Here is a 22,038-nt window from a genome sequence, read left to right as displayed (position 1 = left end):
ATTCTGTATACTTCTGGCCCTTCTTTGGACACTGTGTTAACAAACCTCCAGACAAGCTTCAATGCTATACAACTCTCCTTCCGTGGCCTCCAACTGCTCTTAAATGCAAGTAAAACTAAATGCATACTCTTCAACCGATCGCTGCCTGTACCTGCCCGCCCGTCTAGCATCACTACTCTGGACGGTTATGAATATGAATATATGAATATGTGGACAACTACAAATACCTAGGTGTCTGGTTAGACTGTAAACTCTCCTTCCAGACTCACATTAAAACCTCTTGAAGCTAGGGAGCACTATTTTTATGTTTGGAAAAATAACGTTCCCAAAGTAAATGGCCTATTTCTCAGGACCAAATGCTAGAATATGCATATAATTGACAGATTAGGATAGAAAACACTCTAAAGTTTCCAAAACAGCAGGCGAAACCCTGAGAAACATCAAACCAGGAAGTGGCTTCTATTTTGAAAACTCCATGTTCCATAGCCTCCCATTGCTCCATTTAAAGGGAGGTGTCAAGGTGTCAACAGTCTTCAGACATAGGTTCAGGCTTTTATTTTGAAAAATGAGCCAGAACGATAACATCGCGTCAAGTGGTCACATGAGTTTTGCTTGCGCAACATAGTTTGGATAGGTATTGCTTTTCCCTCTCCTACTGTGAAAGACATTTGCGGTTATATATTTTAAAAACAACCTGAGGATTGATTATAAACAACGTTTGACATGTTTCTGTGGACATTACGGATATTATTTGGAATTTGTCTGCGTTGTCGTGACTGCTCTTTCCTGTGGATTTCTGAACATAATGCGCCAAACAAACGGAGGTATTTTGGATATAAAAATAATCTTTATGGAACAAAAGGAACATTTGTTGTGTTAACTGGGAGTCTCGTGAGTGAAAACATCTGAAGATCATCAAAGGTAAACGATTAATTTGATTGCTTTTCTGATTTTTGTGACTAAGCCACCTGATGCTAAATGTACTTAATGTTTTGTCATGCGATCGATAAACTTACACAAGCGATTGGATTGCTTTCGCTGTAAAGCATATTTTCAAAATCTGAGACGACAGGTGGATTAACAAAAGGCTAAGCTGTGTTTTAGAATATTGCACTTGTGTATGAATATTTTTAGAAATATTATTTGACTGAGGCGCTATGCTGTTCAGCGGTTGCTGATGACAATTATCCCACTTAAGGGATGGGTAGGGTAGCGTCAAGAAGTTAAGCATCTCCAATCCTAAATTAAATCTAGAATCAGCTTCCTATTTCGCAAACAAAGCATCCTTCACTCATGCTGCCAAACATACCCTCGTAAAACTGACTATCCTACCGATCCTTGACTTCGGCGATGTCATTTACAAAATAGCCTCCAACGCTCTACTCAGAAAACTGGATGCAGTCTATCACAGTGCATCTCTTTTGTCACCAAAGCCCCATATACTTCCCACCACTGCGACCTGTATGCTCTCGTTGGCTGGCCCTCGCTTCAGATTCGTCGCCAGACCCACTGGCTCCAGGTCATCTATAAGTATTTGCTAAGTAAATCAACACCTTATCTCAGCTCACTCGTCACCATAACAGCACCCACCCATAGCACGTGCTCCAGCAGGTATATTTCACTGGTCACACCCAAAGCCAACTCGTCCTTTGGCCGCCTTTCCTTCCAGTTCTCTGCTGCCAATGACTGGAACAAATTGCAAAATTCACTGAAGCTGGGGACTCATATCTCCCTCACTAACTTTAAGCATCAGCTGTTAGAGCAGCTTACAGATCAGTACATAGCCCATCTGTAAATAGCCCAACCAACTTTGTTTTTGCTCCTTTGCACCCCAGTGTCTCTACTTGCACATTCATCTTTTGCACATATATCACTCCAGTGATTAATTGCTAAATTGTCATTATTTTGCCACTATGGCCTATTTCCTGCCTTACCTCCCTAATCTTACTTCATTTGCACACACTGTATATAGACCTTTCTATTGTGTTATTGACTGCACGTTTGTTTATTCCATGTGTAACTCGGTGTCGTTTGTTTCGCACTGCTTTGCTTTATCTTGGCCAGGTCGCAGTTGTAAATGAGAACTTGTTGTTCTCAACTGGCCTTCCTGGTTAAATAAAGGTGAAATTGTTTTATTTTAATTGTATTTTTTTAAAGACCATTAGATGAATCCCAGAACATATTCCAGTCTGTGCTAGCAAAACAGTCCTGTAGCGTAGCATCCGTGTCATCTGACCACTTCCGTATTGATAGAGTCACTAGTACTTCCTGTTTTAGTTTTTGCTTGTAAGCAGGATTCAGGAGAATATAATTATGGTCAGATTTGCCAAATGGAGGGCAAGGGAGAGCTTTGTTTGTATGTGGAGTAAAGGTGGTCTAGAGTTTTTTTTTAATCTGGTTGCACATGTGACATGCTGGTAGAAATGAGGTAAAACGGATTTAAGTTTGCCTGCATTAAAGTCCTCGGCCACTAGGAGCTTCTGGATAGGCATTTTCTTGTTTTCTTATGGCCTTGTACAGGTCGTTGAGTGCGGTCTTAGTGTCAGCATCAGTTTGTGGTGGTAAATAGATGGATAGGAATAATATAGATGAGGACTCTCTTGGTAGATAGTGTGGTCTACAGCTTATCGTAAGGTACTCAACCTCAGGCGGGCAAAACCTCAAGACTTCTTTATTATTAGACATTGCACACCAGCTGTTATTGACAAATACTGTAGACACTTTCCAGAAGTAGCTTCTCTGTTCCTGACGATGCATGGGAAATCCCGGCAGCTCTTGATTATCCGGGCCTTCTAATCTAGTGCTTCCTCTATGAATACACTTGAGATACACCTCAAAGTACTATGTACCCAAACTTCTGACCAAAAGTTTGGCTACTTTCTACCGATAACAGGGCAAAGACCCTTACTCTGAGTGTTTAGAACTGTGTTCTCAGCACTTATTGATTTCCTTTGCTTTGTCTTTTGAGATAAGGGTCTAATCTTACAGGCTCCCTGGTGGGAGGCCGTCAAAGTGGTCAGTGCAGGAACTAAGCACACAGAGAGTGTGAATCAGTTTGAACTTCGAACCTCTTCTGTCCTGCTGAGGTCTCAAGACTGCGTACACATCTATTGTTATGCATGGATGGTTCAACTTCATAACAGGAAGGAGTTTGTTAGATTCAGTCCACCAACAAATACAGTAGGGATGGATTTGTAGATTTTCATTAAACACAGGACCGTATTTGCATTTGATGGTGTCTAAATATAGGAAGGGAGATGGCTTATCAGAATACAGTCGTTAAATTAGTCTTGGCACTCAACCAGCGGCTCCTTTCAAGCTGTAAACAAGACTGTGCACAGTATGTGGTGTATGTGTGCCTGCTCTCATCCTCATTCATCTGAAAGAGATGTTCCCTTAAGTCATTGTCTCGTTCTGTACATGTGTTTTTCTCCTTGGACGGAGGTAGAGCTATTGGCTTTTTACACGGTGCATTTGGGTCAGTTGCCTTGGTGTGTTGTATTATGTTAGAAGCTCTCAAGATGCAGTCATTGCATTAAAACCAATGATTTTCTTAGCGATACTACCACAAACGAGAGGTGTTGCTCCACCATTGTAACAATCTAGAAAGACACAATAAGACATAAAACATAGTAAGATTATCAGGATGCGCAATAAAATATTGAGATACGGTAGAGAAAAAGCAGTAATCAAGTTATACATTAGTAAAAAACTGTCCTATGACGTTAAGAGTGCTTATATTCTCCCAGTTCTCCATCCCTCAGCTTTATACCAAACCAAGTGGCAGGGCTGCCATTGGGCTGAAACTAGGGCTGTGGCGGTCATGACATTTTGTCAGCCTGTGATTGTCATGCAAATAACTGCCAGTCTCATGGTAATTGACCGTTAATTACCATGATATATTACCATAAACACGTTCAGGATCTCCTAACCTACAAGCCCCAGATGCAGACCATTTGAACATCTACATTTGAAAAAGTCTAATAAATCAATTTAATATAGCCTACGGCATTTATTTTAGACAGGCCTATTTATTTTAGACAGGTCTAAAGAAACATGTAGCCTATTTCAGAAGAACAACATAGCATATTCTGAGTTGTCCTTGTGTTAGGCCCAGTGGCGGCTGGTGACCTGAAAAATTGAGGAGGATGATATAGACGACAAAGTGTGTTTCAAAAATCGTCAAAGCCTAATTATGTTAACCTAAAGCATTTAATAAAGACATTTATAGCAAACTATTATGGGAAGGGAATGAGAGGGCTACTTAAACTGTGTTGGAAAGGGATCACAGCAGTGATTGAATGAGGGCATGAGGCATGAGTTGAAGTGTTCAGAGGCTTGACCAGTACAGGACAGGATTTGACTGGGAAGACAAAAAACTATAAGACAACACACTACACAGTTAGACAAAGGAGCTAAGAATGAGTTAGTCCAAGCAAGGAGTAAAATCATTGATGTGTAATAATGTGATTGTGTTTGTGTATGTGATTGACTCTACATACAGGAATAAGAGAAAATTGATAAGGGTACTCACAGTTCTTTGAGGGGAAGCGTTCATTGTGCCAGTGGATGAGTGGGCACATGAGACGTAGCTTCAGTTCATGTCAGGAGAGAGTTGACAATGGCAGGTAAAGTGGTGTGATCATCACCTCTTAATCAGGGAACAGGAGGGGACTTAGCTGTAAATACAAATAGCAGATACATTCCATTACAGCTGCGCCATCGTAGGTTTGGACAATGAGTTTCTCTATGAAGTTAAACTCAGACATCTCAAAATTCATAAAGTCAAACAGACTGCGCACCTCGCCCTCTTAAAGTATCCCAAGAAACATTCCTGAATAAAACCCTGTTTCATCCACATATCTGACAATAACTGACAACTGCACGCAGACTGGTGACACCATTGGTCCTAGAGTGGTGGGGCAATTTTCAAATTGTCTCGTTTTTATCCAATACAGCGTGTCAGATGTTTAGGTGTAGCCTAGGCTGCTGCAACATTTCTGTCGTGAGTTTTTGCTTGTGTCTGTCCAGAGTGATTATGTGTGAACATCTTTGCTAAATAAATACCGGAGGAAAGTGGAAAGCCTACCTGAGCATGCCCTGCTTTTGTTTTTTCATTAAGCTGAACACAATCGATGTTCTTCAGGTCACTGTACCCATCTTTCGACCAAGGCTCAGACTTTCCAAAAGCAGGCATGGCCAGCAATACAGACGGCTTGATGAAAAGCTCCCTGTTTACCAGCTATACTTTTGACGTCAGGTGGTACTGAACGCCCTCATCTTTTCATCCTTATTCATGAAACTAATCTCAGGCAGAGGTCGACTCTCGCTTTTAATTCGCACCTTTTCCATGTACCCCAGAGAATGAAAGGGGTTCTTCAACAAAAAGTCCACAACATTTTCGTCAGCGTTGGCCATTCACTCATTCTTGCAGAGAAATCTGCACACTCGTGCTGATATGGAAGTTAGCAAGGCAAATTTAAATAAATTGCACTAACTGGGCACAAAAATAAAGTTCTAAGACCAATAAAACAATGTATAATATACCTCCACCATCTCCTGTAAGTTGAAAAAACTCATTTGAATTGAATAATATCCGCAAAATCTCTATCCAACAATGTCACCAAGCCTCTCAACACATAGAACCCCCATAATGCTCTGTGGCACAATCCCAATACAACTCACTAGGTTAATTCTCTGGATGGACAACATGTCATTTCATACTGCAAAAGCTTTGATTGGTTGGAGAACATCCTCCGGGAGTAGTCATAATTACCATGTATTTCAATGGAAGGGGGAAAGGCCTAGGAGCCTCCTAGGGTTTGTATTGAAGTCAATGTAGCCAGAGGAAGACGGAAGCTAGCTGTCCTCCGGTTATAAATCAAATCAAATTTATTTATATAGCCCTTCGTACATCAGCTGATATCTCAAAGTGCTGTACAGAAACCCAGCCTAAAACCCCAAACAGCAAGCAATGCAGGTGTAGAAGCACGGTGGCTAGGAAAAACTCCCTAGAAAGGCCAAAACCTAGGAAGAAACCTAGAGAGGAACCAGGCTATGTGGGGTGGCCAGTCCTCTTCTGGCTGTGCCGGGTGGAGATTATAACAGAACATGGCCAAGATGTTCAAATGTTCATAATTGACCAGCATGGTCGTATAATAATAAGGCAGAACAGTTGAAACTGGAGCAGCAGCACGGTCAGGTGGACTGGGGACAGCAAGGAGTCATCATGTCAGGTAGTCCTGGGGCATGGTCCTAGGGCTCAGGTCCTCCGAGAGAGAGAGAGAGAGAAAGAGAGAATTAGAGAACGCACACTTAGATTCACACAGGACACTGAATAGGACAGGAGAGGTACTCCAGATATAACAAACTGACCCTAGCCCCCCGACACATTAACTACTGCAGCATAAATACTGGAGGCTGAGACAGGAGTGGTCAGGAGACACTGTGGCCCCATCCGAGGACACCCCCAGACAGGGCCAAACAGGAAGGATATAACCCCACCCACTTTGCCAAAGCACAGCCCCCACACCACTAGAGGGATATCTTCAACCACCAACTTACCATCCTGAAACAAGGCTGAGTATAGCCCACAAAGAACTCTGCCATGGCACAACCCAAGGGGGGGCGCCATCCCAGACAGGATGACCACATCAGTGAATCAACCCACTCAGGTGATGCACCCCTACCAGGGACGGCAAGAGAGAGCCCCAGTAAGCCAGTGACTCAGCCCCTGTAATAGGGTTAGAGGCAGAGAATCCCAGTGGGAAGAGGGGAACCGGCCAGGCAGAGACAGCAAGGGCGGTTCGTTGCTCCAGAGCCTTTCCGTTCACCTTCCCACTCCTGGGCCAGACTACACTCAATCATATGACCCACTGAAGAGATAAGTCTTCAGTAAGGACTTAAAGGTTGAGACCGAGTTTGCGTCTCTGACATGGGTATACCATGGTGCTACCCCAGACAGGACTGTTGAAGTTACTGTAGACCTTCATTGCAAAACAGTGTATTTTAATCAATTATTTGGTGACATATCAAATCAAATCAAATGTTATTTGTCACAAACACATGGTTAGCAGATGTTAATGCGAGTGTAGCGAAATGCTTGTGCTTCTAGTTCCGACAATGTAGTAATAACCAACAAGTAATCTAGCTAACAATTCCAAAACTACTACCTTATAGACACGGGGATAAAGAATATGTACATAAAGATATATGAGTGAGTGATGGTACAGAGCGGCATAGGCAAGATACAGTAGATGGTATTGAGTGCAGTATATACATATGAGATGAGTATGTAAACAAAGTGGCATAGTTAAAGTGGCTAGTGATACATGTATTACATAAAGATGCAGTAGATGATATAGAGTACAGTATATACATATACATATGAGATGAATAATGTAGGGTATGTAAACATTATATTAGGTAGCATTGTTTAAAGTGGCTAGTGATATATTTTACATCATTTCCCATCAATTCCCATTATTAAAGTGGCTGGAGTTGAGTCAGTGTGTTGGCAGCAGCCACTCAATGTTAGTGGTGGCTGTTTAACCGTCTGATGGCCTTGAGATAGAAGCTGTTTTTCAGTCTCTCGGTCCCAGCTTTGATACACCTGTACTGACCTCGCCTTCTGGATGATAGCGGGGTGAACAGGCAGTGGCTCGGGTGGTTGTTGTCCTTGATGATCTTTATGGCCTTCCTGCGACATCGGGTGGTGTAGGTGTCCTGGAGGGCAGGTAGTTTGCCCCCGGTGATGTGTTGTGCAGACCTCACTACCCTCTGGAGAGCCTTACGGTTGTGGGCGGAGCAGTTGCCGTACCAGGCGGTGATACAGCCGACAGGATGCTCTCGATTGTGCATCTGTAGAAGTTTGTGAATGCTTTTGGTGACAAGCCGAATTTCTTCAGCCTCCTGAGGTTGAAGAGGCGCTGCTGCGCCTTCTTCACGATGCTGTCTGTGTGGGTGGACCAATTCAGTTTGTCTGTGATGTGTACGCCGAGGAACTTAAAACTTACTACCCTCTCCACTACTGTTCCATCAATGTGGATAGGGGGGTGTTCCTTCTGCTGTTTCCTGAAGTCCACAATCATCTCCTTAGTTTTGTTGACGTTGAGTGTGAGGTTATTTTCCTGACACCACACTCCGAGGGCCCTCACCTCCTCCCTGTAGGCCGTCTCGTCGTTGTTGGTAATCAAGCCTACCACTGTTGTGTCGTCCGCAAACTTGATGATTGAGTTGGAGGCGTGCGTGGCTACGCAGTCGTGGGTGAACAGGGAGTACAGGAGAGGGCTCAGAACGCACCCTTGTGGGGCCCCAGTGTTGAGGATCAGCGGGGTGGAAATGTTGTTGCCTACCCTCACCACCTGGGTGCGGCCTGTCAGGAAGTCCAGTACCCAGTTGCACAGGGCGGGGTCGAGACCCAGGGTCTCGAGCTTGATGACGAGCTTGGAGGGCACTATGGCGTTAAATGCCGAGCTGTAGTCGATGAACAGCATTCTCACATAGGTATTCCTCTTGTCCAGATGGGTTAGGGCAGTGTGCAGTGTGGTTGAGATTGCATCGTCTGTGGACCTATTTGGGCGGTAAGCAAATTGGAGTGGGTCTAGGGTGTCAGGTAGGGTGGAGGTGATATGGTCCTTGACTAGTCTCTCAAAGCACTTCATGATGACGGAAGTGAGTGCTACGGGGCGGTAGTCGTTTAGCTCAGTTACCTTAGCTTACTTGGGAACAGGAACAATGGTGGCCTTCTTGATGCATGTGGGAACAACAGGCTTGGATAGGGATTGATTGAATTTGTCCGTAAACACACCAGCCAGCTGGTCTGCGCATGCTTTGAGGGCGCGGCTGGGGATGCCGTCTGGGCCTGCAGCCTTGCGAGGGTTGACACGTTTAAATGTTTTCCTCACGTCGGCTGCAGTGAAGGAGAGTCCGCATGTTTTAGTTGCGGGCCGTGTCAGTGGCACTGTATTGTCCTCAAAGCGGGCAAAAAAGTTATTTAGTCTGCCTGGGAGCAAGACATCCTGGTCCGTGACTGGGCTGGTTTTCTTTTTGTAATCCGTGATTGACTGTAGACCCTGCCACATACCTCTTGTGTCTGAGCCGTTGAATTGAGATTCTACTTTGTCTCTATACTGACGCTTAGCTTGTTTGATTGCCTTGCGGAGGGAATAGTTACACTGTTTGTATTCGGTCATGTTTCCAGTCACCTTGCCCTGATTAAAAGCAGTGGTTCGGGCTTTCAGTTTCACGCGAATGCTGCCATCAATCCACGGTGTCTGGTTTGGGAATGTTTTAATCATTGCTATGGGAACGACATCTTCAACGCACATTCTAATGAACTCGCTCACCGAATCAGCGTATTCGTCAATGTTGTTGTCTGACGCAATACGAAACATATCCCAGTCCACGTGATGGAAGCAGTCTTGGAGTGTGGAATCAGATTGGTCGGACCAGCGTTGAACAGACCTCAGCGCGGGAGCTTCTTGTTTTAGTTTCTGTCTGTAGGCAGGGATCAACAAAATGGAGTCGTGGTCAGCTTTTCCAAAAGGAGGGCGGGGCAGGGCCTTATATGCGTCGCGGAAGTTAGAGTAGCAGTGATCCAAGGTTTTTCCAGCCCTGGTTGCGCAATCGATATGCTGATAAAATTTAGGGAGTCTTGTTTTCAGATTAGCCTTGTTAAAATCCCCAGCTACAATGAATGCAGCCTCCGGATAAATGGATTCCAGTTTGCAAAGAGTCAAATAAAGTTCGTTCAGAGCCATCGATGTGTCTGCTTGGGGGGGAATATATACGGCTGTGATTATAATCGAAGAGAATTCCCTTGGTAGATAATGTGGTCGACATTTGATTGTGAGGAATTCTAAATCAGGTGAACAGAAGGACTTGAGTACCTGTATGTTGTTATGATCACACCACGTCACGTTAACCATGAAGCATACGCCCCCGCCCCTCTTCTTACCAGAAAGAAGTTTGTTTCTGTCTGCGCAATGCGTGGAAACCAGCTGGCTGCACCGATTCCGATAGCGTCTCTCCAGTGAGCCATGTTTCCGTGAAGCAAAGAACGTTACAGTCTCTGATGTCCCTCTGGAATGCTACCCTTGCTCGGATTTCATCAACCTTGTTGTCAAGAGACTGGACATTGGCGAGAAGAATGCTAGGGAGTGGTGCACGATGTGCTCTTCTCCGGAGTCTGACCAGAAGACCGCTCCGTTTCCCCCTTTTACGAAGTCATTTTTTTGGGTCGCCGGCTGGGATCCATTCCGTTGTCCTGGGTGAAAGGCAGAACACAGGATCCGCTTCGCGAAAGTCATATTCTTGGTCGTACTGACGCTGCTCTTATGTTCAGTTGTTCTTCTCGACTGTATGTAATGAAACCTAAGATGACCTGGGGTACTAATGTAAGAAATAACACGTAAAAAAAACAAAAAACTGCATAGTTTCCTAGGAACGCGAAGCGAGGCGGCCATCTCTGTCGGCGCCGGAAGTCGTATGAGAATATTTAGTAGAGTTATTTAGTAGAGTTTAATCTAAAAAGGATAACCTTTTTCATTTCTCTAGGGTACGTGGGACGTCCCACCTCGTCAACAGCCAGTGAAACTGCAGGGCGCCAAATTCAAAACAACAGAAATCCCATAATTCAAATTCCTCAAACATACATGTATTTTACACCATTTTAAAGATACACTTGTTGTAAATGCAGCCACAGTGTCCGATTTCAAAAAGGCTTTACGACGAAAGCAAACCAAACGATTATGTTAGGTCAGAGCCAAGTCACAGAAAAACACAGCCATTTTTCCAGCCAAAGAGAGAAGTCACAAAAAGCAGAAATATAGATAAAATGAATCACTAACCTTTGATGATCTTCATCAGATGACACTCAAAGGACTTCATGTTACACAATACATGTATGTTTTGTTCTGTAAAGTTCATATTTATATCCAAAAATCTGAGTTTACATTGGCGCATTATGTTCAGTAGTTCCAAAACATCCGGTGATTTTGCAGAGGGCCACATCAATTTACAGAAATAATCAATCAACATTACAGAAATAATCAACATTGCTTAAAGATACAACTGTTGTGCATGGAATTTTAGATCTACCTCTCCTTAATGCAACCGCTCTGTCAGATTTTTTTTTTTACTTTACGGAAAAGCACACCATGCAATAATCTGAGTACGGTGCTTAGACGACAAATCAAGTCAAACAGATATCCGCCATGTTGGAGTTAACAGAAGTCAGAAATAACATTTTAATATTCACTTACCTTTGATGATATTCATCAGAATGCACTCCCAGGAATCCCAGTTCCACAATAAACGTTCGTTTTGTTTGATAATGTCCATCTTTTATGTCCAAATACCTCCTTTTGTTAGCGCGTTCAGTTCACAAATCCAAACTCACGACGCGTGGGCAAGTCCAGTCGAAAGTTCAGAAGAAAAGTCATATTACAGTTCGTAGGAACATGTCAAACGATGTATAGAATCAATCTTTAGGATGTTTTTAACATAAGTCTTCAATAATGTTCCAACCGGAGAATTCCTTTGTCTGTAGAAATGCAATGGAACAGAGCTCGCTCTCACGTGAGCGCACGAGACTGAGCTCGTGGCTCTCTGGCAGGCCTCGGACTCATTCCCCTCTCATTCGCCCCCACTTCACAGTAGAAGCCTCAAACAAGGTTCTAAAGACTGGTGACATCTAGTGGAAGCCTTGGGAAGTGCAATTTGACCCCATAGACACTGTATATTTGATAGGCAATGAGTTGAAAAACTACAAACCTCAGATTTCCCACTTCCTGGTTGGATCAGGTTTTTGCCTGCCATATGAGTTCTGTTATACTCACAGACATCATTCAAGCTGTTTTAGAAACTTCAGAGTGTTTTCTATCCAAATCTACTAAGTATATGCATATTATTTTATGGCTGAGTAGCAGGCAGTTTAATTTGGGCATGCTTTTCATCCAAAATCTCCAATGCTGCCCCTACCCTAGAGAAGTTAATGTTTCACTATTTTTTTTAAATGAAATTTCCCTGAAGAGGATGGTCCTCCCCTTCCTCCTCTGAGGCGCCTCCACTGGTTAGGCCCTGATCTGGCTATGCCATATGGCTGTGGGCTTTGCTTAGCTGTCACGCCCTGACCTGAGATATCTCTGTTTTCTTTATTATTTTGGTTAGGTCAGGGTGTGTCTAGGGTAGGTATGCTAGTTTTTGTATTGTCTATGGGTTTTGTATGTGTAGGGGTTTTGTAGGTCTAGGTAGTATGTATGTCTATGGTGGCCGGATATGGTTCCCAATCAGAGGCAGCTGTTTATCATTGTCTCTGATTGGGGATCATATTTAGGTAGCTATTTCACCTTTTGTGTTTGTGGGTTCTTGTTCTATGTTTAGTTGCCTGTCTGCACTACTCATATTAGCTTCACGGTTCGTATTGTTATTTTGTTCAGTGTTCATTTGTTAAATAAATAAGAATGTACACTTACCACTCTGCGCCTTGGTCCGATCATTATGACGAACGTGACATTAGCAGACAAGATTTGCTTAGAATTCTGTGGCATTATTTTATATTATCTTAAAGCATGAAGAATACAATTGAACATAGCTGAATAAATTAGTAAGGATATTTTCTACAAGCAATTTCTGAGGGAGTGAGGTCTTACTATATGCTTCATTTTGAGATATGTATGCAACTTTAGCTGTATTACAAAGACTATATTTTTAGATTTTGGCAGGTTATGCTTGTAAATATGCAAGCATAGGCAGCATATCCATAAGGCTAGGGGAAGCTATTCCTAAAGTGAATTGAATTAAATGACCCAAATGATATAGGCTAACTACTCCCATCTATACAGAAATAAATACAATTATTCATAATAGGCTACTAAAGCATGATTTGGCCACCGAGGAGCATTACCTTCTTTACATCGTATTGCCTACAGTCAGAAGGAAAGGTAGCGCAAGTAATTTGAGCAGATGATTGTTGCGATGTGACTGTGAAGAGTAGAGAGGCCAAGCCAGGCATACTGCAATATTTCAAAATACAATCACAGGAAAACATAGTTTGGAAAGCAAATGTTTATAGCTGTAAAGAGAAGACAATGAAAAGACTAATCATTTCAAATTCTCAACTTAATTGAGTGGACAACAGTAGAGCCTGTCTTATTGGCACCAGTGGAGAGAATCGGCAATATCCCAAGTGAGCATATTCACTATTTATCATTATTGGGTCCGTGTTACTTAAAAGTTTGTTTTTTGGACAATAATTTCCTCCAGTTTTGATGGACGGCATATTCAATTTGTGTCTCTCCTTCTTGTAGGCCTATTACATGGACAACGTTGTTTGTCAGTGTCAGCAGAGTAGGGTACCCTGTAATTTGGCGTATTAAGAACGATTCTGCTAATGTCTCCAGTCATATAAAGAGTTGTACAATTGCATGAAATGTGTTTGTAAAAGGCCATATTTTTCCCATGCAAAGAAAGAAGAAATGTATCTGATATAGCCTAGGAATATACTCGCTCAGCCATGCATTGAACTGTATTTTTTTTTTGCGAACAGTGATTGAGTTATATTATTAGCCTAAATGATGACTATCCAATCTACTCATCACATTAGGAATAGTAGACTATCTTACATACCTCTGCAAATAGAATGATGCATGAAGTGCTTTATTATAAAGGTGCATTTTTATGGTGAAAATGACTTTCCCCAAACTTGAAGCTCACACGCCACCTATGTGTGCCAGGTTGTAAAGTGGATTCATGTGCTTAAAGTTAAGAATTGAGCAATAAATATAGCAGCACGAGAAAGCTGGTATCCTTTCTTTAAATAGTTGCCAGTCAAATCTCTGTTGTCACATAAGAACACGTGTTTTGCTAGGCTCTCAAATCTTATTTTCAATGCCTTTCATGCCTGTTCAGGGGCAGAACAACAGATTTGTACCTTGTCAGCTCAGGGTTTTGAACTTGCAACCTTTTGGTTACTAGTCCAACACTCTAACCACTAGGCTACCCTGCCGCCCCATTGACTCTATACAGTACCCCCCCTGTATATAGCCTCGTTATTGTTATTTTATTGTGTTACTTTTTAATAATGTTTTACTTTAGTTTATTTGATCATTATTTTCTTAACTCGTCTTGAACTGCACTGTTGGTTACGGGCTTGTAAGTAAGCATTCCACAGTAAGGTCTACCTACACCTGTTGTATACGGCGCATGTGACAAATAAAGTTTGATTTGATTTGAATATTATAGAAAGCTGATGGGATCCTCCTCTTTTCAATAGAGGCCATAAAAACTCAGTTTTCTCACGCAATTGCATAGCCTACAGAAATGTTGTGTGACATGTGCTCATGGGCTCTCATTAAGTGTTTAATTCGATATTTGAATGCATTTGCGTTGATTTTAGAGTGATTAGAGGGGCAATAGATTGATGAGTACTAGGACATTAGCACTGGCAGTTAGCACATTAGCTAATGACCTTCAGCAGCATCAGAGCACAGATTTGGAGAAGCCTTAGTTACCATGACTAAACGGTCACGTGGAATTTGACTGTGTGACCGCAGGTGCGGCGGTAATACAGTCACCATAACAACCCTAGCTGAAACACGAACTCAGAATTGTGATTTTAAAGGCCCAGTGCAGTTCCTGGGTTTTAATATATACAGTATATTTCCGCACCATGAGTTTGGAATAATATTGTGAAAATAATAATAATGCCCTTTTAGTGTAAGAGCTGTTTGAAAAGACTGCCTGAAATTTCTGTCTGTTTTTGGTGGGTTGGAGTTCAAATCTTCCATGGTGACATCACCATGCGGTAAATTAGTTATTAGTCCAATAGAAAGAGTTCCAAACCTCTCTGCCAATAATAACTCGTTTTCAGTTTTCCCCTCCCCACTCAGACCACTCCCAGACATTCCTGGCAAACATCTTGCTGGAGAAATTGCTCTTGCTACAAAGCTTTTTAATTTTTTTAATCCCCTGCCCGTTTCTAGACAGGTGCATGATAATGGTCCATTCTAAATCAAAACCAATTTCATACATGTATGTTTTTGTACACGTAAAGACAAGATTAAATCAATAATAGTTTAATGGGTGACAATATTAGCCTATCACTTGTGAATTATATATTATCACTTGTGAATTATATATTATCACTTGTGAATGATGCCCAGCTTGTGCTCAGTAAGTTTTTTTTGCAACTTTTTCAAATCATAATCACACACCTCATGTAGTTTTGGTAAGGTTTGTATCACGCCTAAAGTGGCCAAATAACTTCTTAAAATTAAGCATATTAATCCTCTTTACCACGGGTGTAGAGCTGGTATACATTTGTTTTTAGTTTTTTTGGTACTTTTTACCCCTTTTTCGTGATATCCAATTGGTAGTTACAGTCTTGTCCCATCGCTGCAACTCCTGTACGAACTCGGGAGCGGTGACGGTCGAGAGCCATGAGTCCTCCGAAACATGACCCCGCCAAGCCGCACTGCTTCTTGACACACTGCTCGCTTAACCCGGAAGCTAACCACACCAATGTGTCGGAGGAAATACCATACAGCTAGCGACTGAAGTCAGCGTGCATGCGCCAGGCCGCCACAAGGAGTCGCTAGAGTGCGATGTGACAAGGACATCCCAGTTGTCCAAACCCTCCCCTAACATTGCCTTAGACCGCTGCGCCACTCGGGAGGCCTAACTGGCATACATACGCAGCACGTGAGTATCAAGTTTGGGGAAGATAATTTTCACCATGAAAATGCAAACCTTTATAATAAAAACATTACATGCAGAATAGCATTTGCGGTCACTTTCCCCGCTAATTGATTACATTTTGGAACATTTGCACTTATGATGTAAAGAAATAGCCTAATAGTTGATCAACATTTAAGCTAAACGTTCTGATCTGTTGCGTCAGCCTCATTGCTTAAACACGTTTTTTGGATGCTAATGGTTGTATTAATTTGGGATCTATCGCATCCCACAACTGTCTCAGACTATGTTTTGAATATTTCTTTCTCTCACAGAATATAATAGGTCAACTTTTGTACTATTGGGATAGTAAATTGACATAGGCTAGTTCTTTTGCTGGACAGTAGATTGACATAGGCTAGTTCTTTTCCTATTCGTTAGGCCTACTCATCTTGTTGGCTGACGAAAAGTAAATGTGGCCAGTTCTTTCAATGTCGTCAATATACGCCTCGGAAGTGGATAAGGACACGGGCCGTTCCGTCCCCGATGTGTCCGTCTTCACATGTAGCCTGTGAAAAAGACCTGATCACGTGACGGGCATTGGCTACTAAAAATGTAGCTATCTGAGAGAGCCATGTGAGTGAAAGGTGCTTCGGAGCACACGGCCAGGAGAATGGAATTATATTTAATATATTCGGCCCTAGGGCTCAACAGTCACTGGCCGCAAAAGGCATGGATTTTTTTAGGGGGCATTACTGCCACACAATGGGGGATGCCGCCGAGAAGTTTGAGGCGTTATCAAGTGCTTGTCAAATTGTCAATGAGAGACTGATTAAGTGTGTGTACTGCTCAAAACACAAAGCATAGCTCATGCCTTTCATGCAACTTTTTTCAAATCCTCATTAGAGTTGCATCATGCAGCCTTAGAATGTATTACAAATCTAAACATATAGCCTAATGTTTGTATCACAACCACAGTTTCATAAATAACTCTAAATTAAGCATATAGGAGGACCTGTTTCTTTGTTAACCCCTCAACACAGAATAGCTGCATGTGCGCACTCCCTCAAATCGTTTAGAGAAAATACCCTATCTATTTTATACATCAATGTTCAATTGTATTCTTCATTCTATAAAATCATATAAAATAGTGCCACGGAATTCTAAGCAAATCTTTTCTGCTAAATTAACTAATGTAGCCCACAGCCATAGCCAGATCAGGGACTAACATAAGGACAACTGTTTAAAGAGTTACCATCTCCCATATTAAGATCTCTGAAGATCTTTACCTATCACATCCCTAAAACAGTCAACATATTAATGATAACCTTTTATCATATCGTCATTCTGAACAGTCGTAACCTTCTTGGATCTGCAAACCCCCCAGCCTTACTTATGATTCAGTACTACATAAATTGGTTTAATTATTTATTTATTAGCCAACTGAATAATAACACAGATTAAACATACACACTTCATACATAATTAAAGGTCCCTAGTGGACTGACACAATATGGTGGCTTTTTACATAACAACATGGAGAGGGAGAGAGAGAAAAAGACAGAGAAAAAGACACATCATTGATACATTTTCAAAACTATTCTCACAGTAATCATATACTTTGCACACAAACCACCACCCTTTTGGAAAAATAAATCATGATTGTATTTATGTGTGACTGTCTTTGTCCGTCATGTAGTCCTGAACAGAACTAAAGAGTTCACTCTGTTCCATTCGCTCCTGAAGCTGCTTCTTTCAAGATAGGCTAGACAGCCGTGTCGATGGTTCCTAGTGGGGTGATGAGAGTAGTGTAATATGATGGTTTGAGGAGAGTAGTACAGTTGGATGATTTGAAGAGTAATAGCATGGTCCCACTTAAATGAACATTTCTAGATATTTGACTTAGGACAGCTAATCAGCCGTACCAGTGATTGTCCTAGAGGGGAGTTTTCTCCTCTCTCCACCTCGTGTTAATAGTCCGAGTTTGAACCACTTTACATGCACAGCTGCAGCCTGGCAATGTTCTGGTCTAGTCTGGGAGGTGAGTTTCTTTTTTCTTTACCTCATGTTGAGGTTCAAACGTGTAGGCTACCGTTTTTCTGGTCTAATGTTCATTTCGTTACCAATCCCTTTATGCACTCTGGCCGAAGTGGATGGTTCCGTCAGTCTGACTGTAACGATGTGCGCTGAGAGTCGGGAAGCAAGTTCAGGGAGTGAGTTTTTTAATAAATAAACACAACATAATACAAAATGAGAAACATGAACAACGCACAGACATGACACAGGAACAGAAACAATAACGCCCGGGGAAGGAACCAAAGGGAGTGACATAAATAGGGCAGGTAATTAAGGAGGTGATGGAGTCCAGGTGAATCTTATGAAGCACAGGTGCGCGTAACGATGGTGACAGGTGTGCGCCATAACAAGCAGCCTGGTGACCTAGAGACTGGAGAGGGAGCACACGTGACACTGACACTGACACGCTCTCTGACCTCACTCGGGGGGTGTTTACTTATGCACAGTTTATAGGAGATAGATTATCTTATGGCTCCTAAAATCACATTCCTACTTAATACTTTCATCATTTTTCATATTATATGCATGTATTTGATGGAAAATTGACAGACAAAGGGGATATACTTTCCAAGTTACAGTATTTCCTTTATACATTTTTAATGACACCACAAAGAACAATCCATTTGAAATGATTATTCCCCACGTTCTTATGTTAGAAATATTGTTCCATTATTCGCTTTAGAAACTGTTAGAGTTTCGGCAGGAAGACTGTCTGTTAACAAAGGGATTCCTTTGGTTAATATTGGAGGGGACAAAAGAGAGTCCTCTCCTCCTATAATTTACAAGAGGGTGTGAACTGTCAACCCCCCAGCAGCTCCCTCCCCCCTTCTGTGGGTGAGAGAGGGCCTGGCTACTGTCATCCACCGCCGAGCTGATCTGACCCATTCTGATCCTCACAGGGCAGTCATGTCACTATGCGTGGAAGCCAGGAAATGCTAAATGTGTTTATGTTCATTAACGGTCAATTACCATGAGAACGGCAGTTATTTGCTTGATAATCACCGACTGACAAAATGTCATTACCGCCACAGCCCTATCTAGGGAAAATGAAAAGACATCTATTTTGGGAGAAGAGCAACTCAGTTTTCATTGTTGTGGCTCGGGGGTTAAATGGGTTCCATAACACAAGCTGAGACTCTGATTGCAATCAAATACGGGAGATTTCCAACTGTGGTCAATTTGGAGTACTTTTCTTATGCTCTTGGCCCATGATGACCCATATATCAACAACTATTTTTCACTTCACTGAATGCACTGACATGAGTGAACAAAGCAAAACTTTTTGCAATGGAAAACAAAAAGTCTTATTGGACAAATCATATACAGTGCCTTTGGAAAGTAGTCAGAACCCTTGACTTTTTCCACATTTTGTTAGGTTACAGCCTTATTCTAAAATGTATTAAATTGTTTGTTTTTTTATCTCATCAATCTGCACACAATACCCAATAATGAAATAGCAAAAACAGGATTTAGACATTTTTGCTAATTAAAAAAAATGTCAAACTGAAATATCACATTTACATAAGTATTCAGACCCTTTACTCAGTACTTTGTTGAAGCAACTTTGGCTGCGATTACAGCCTCGAGTCTTCTTGAGTAGACGCTACAAGCTTGGCACACCTGTATTTGGGGAGTTTCTCCCATTCTTCTCGGCAGATCCTCTCAAGCTCTGTCAGGTTGGACGGGGAGCGTTGCTACACAGCTATTTTCAGGTTTCTCCAGAGATGTCCATGCTCTGACTGGGCCACTCAATGACATTCAGAGACTTGCCTCAAAGCCACTCCTGCGTTGTCTTGGCTGTGTGCTTAGGGTTGTTGTCCTGTTAGAAGGTGAACCTTCACCCCAATCTGTGGTCCTGTGCGCTCTAGAGCAGGTTTTCATTAAGGATCTCTCTGTACTTTGCTCCGTTCATCTTTGCCTCGGTCCTGACTAGTCCCCCAGTCCCTGCCGCTGAAAAACATCTCCACAGCCTGATGCTGCCACCACCATACTTCACCATAGGGATGGTGCCAGGTTCCCTCCAGAAGTGACGCTTGCCATTCAGGCCAAAGAGTTCAATCTTGGTTTCATTAGACCAGAGAATATTGTTTCTCATGGTCTGAGTCCTTTAGGTGCCTTTTAGCGAACTCCATGCGGGCTGTCATGTGCCTTTTACTGATGGGTGGATTCCATCAGGCCACTCTACCATAAAGGCCTGATTGGTGGAGTGCTGCAGAGATGGTTGTCCTTCTGGAAGGTTCTCCCATCTCCACAGAGGAACTCTAGAGCTCTGTCATTGTGACCATCGGGTTCTTGGTCACCTCCCTGACCAAGGCCCTAACTACCCCGATTGCTCAGTTTGGTCATGCGTGCAACTTCTTCCATGATGTTTGCCGCTGTGTTCTTGGGGACCTTCAATTCAGCGGAAATTTTTCGGTACCCTTTCCCAGATGTGTGCTTCGACCCAATCCCGTCTTGGAGCTCTACGGACAATTCCTTCAACCTCATGGCTTGGTTATTGCTCTGACAGGCACTGTCAACTGGGGGACCTTATATAAACAGGTGTGCGCCTTTTCAAATCATGTCCAATCAATTGAATGTACCACAGGTGGACTCCAAGTTGTATACACATCTCAAGGATGATCAACAGAAACAGGATGCACCTAAGCTCAATTTTGAGTCTCATAGCAAAAGGTCTGAATACTTATGTAAATATTGGATTTCTGTTTTTTTATTTTTAATACATTTGCAAACATTCCTAAAAACCTTTAACTTTGGAATTATGGGGATTGCTGTTGATTGCTGAGTATTTAAAAAAAAACATTTTTTTAGAATAGTAAGGCTGTAACGTAACAAAATGTGGAAAAATTCAAGGGGTCTGAATACTTTCTGAAGGCACTGTAGCATCTCCCTGTTCAAAACGTTTCCCCCCTAATGAACACGACCCATGTCTATCTTCGTGTCATGGAAAGGCATACTGAAGAAAATAACTCTTCTCTCTGTCTGTCCTTCAGGGCTGCTGAAATCATCTACTCCCTCACCCTGGCCAATATTAGGAGGTCTGGGAAGCGGAATGATTTTCCAGCAATGGAGAATTACAGACTGCTCACTGAAGCCAGAAGGAACCTGGGCCTGTTCCAGCACCATGACGCCATCACAGGCACCGGCAAGGAATTGGTAGTGATCGACTACGGTATCAGGTATCACTTTTTTTTATTGCTTGCTTTAGTAGTTATTAGTTTTCATTGTCTTAATTGATGGGGAGAGATGCAGTTCAAACATGAACACAAGGATTAATCAATAATTTAATGGATTGGCACTGACATGGTTTTGTGATTATTACAGTGCCTTGCGAAAGTATTCGGCCCCCTTGAACTTTGCGACCTTTTGCCACATTTCAGGCTTCAAACATAAAGATATAAAACTGTATTTTTTTGTGAAGAATCAACAACAAGTGGGACACAATCATGAAGTGGAACGACATTTATTGGATATTTCAAACTTTTTTAACAAATCAAAAACTGAAAAATTGGGCGTGCAAAATTATTCAGCCCCTTTTACTTTCAGTGCAGCAAACTCTCTCCAGAAGTTCAGTGAGGATCTCTGAATGATCCAATGTTGACCTAAATGACTAATGATGATAAATACAATCCACCTGTGTGTAATCAAGTCTCTGTATAAATGCACCTGCACTGTGATAGTCTCAGAGGTCCGTTAAAAGCGCAGAGAGCATCATGAAGAACAAGGAACACACCAGGCAGGTCCGAGATACTGTTGTGAAGAAGTTTAAAGCCGGATTTGGATACAAAAAGATTTCCCAAGCTTTAAACATCCCAAGGAGCACTGTGCAAGCGATAATATTGAAATGGAAGGAGTATCAGACCATTGCAAATCTACCAAGACCTGGCCGTCCCTCTAAACTTTCAGCTCATACAAGGAGAAGACTGATCAGAGATGCAGCCAAGAGGCCCATAATCACTCTGGATGAACTGCAGAGATCTACAGCTGAGGTGGGAGACTCTGCCCATAGGACAACAATCAGTCGTATATTGCACAAATCTGGCCTTTATGGAAGAGTGGCAAGAAGAAAACCATTTCTTAAAGATATCCATAAAAAGTGTCGTTTAAAGTTTGCAACAAGCCACCTGGGAGACACACCAAACATGTGGAAGAAGGTGCTCTGGTCAGATGAAACCAAAATTTAACTTTTTGGCAACAATGCAAAATGTTATGTTTGGCGTAAAAACAACACAGCTCATCACCCTGAAACACCTCATCCCCACTGTCAAACATGGTGGTGGCAGCATC

The 22,038-nt window shown here is 42.3% G+C and overlaps 1 protein-coding gene across 2 annotated transcripts in view; it reads left to right on the top strand.

Annotated features, from left to right (window-relative positions):
• man2a1 (mannosidase, alpha, class 2A, member 1) overlaps positions 1-22,038 on the top strand; it is a 71,607-nt gene that overhangs the window by 30,641 nt on the left and 18,928 nt on the right. For both annotated transcript variants that reach the window (XM_024373217.2, XM_024373218.2), the window contains exon 10: positions 20,745-20,930. In XM_024373217.2, coding sequence (XP_024228985.1) covers positions 20,745-20,930 — 186 coding nt within the window. The remainder of the gene's footprint in view (positions 1-20,744; positions 20,931-22,038) is intronic.

The sequence above is a fragment of the Oncorhynchus tshawytscha genome, linkage group LG20 (genome assembly GCF_018296145.1).
Source record: "Oncorhynchus tshawytscha isolate Ot180627B linkage group LG20, Otsh_v2.0, whole genome shotgun sequence".
NCBI classification, from domain to species: domain Eukaryota; kingdom Metazoa; phylum Chordata; class Actinopteri; order Salmoniformes; family Salmonidae; genus Oncorhynchus; species Oncorhynchus tshawytscha.
This window is presented reverse-complemented; position numbering and strand designations above follow the sequence as displayed.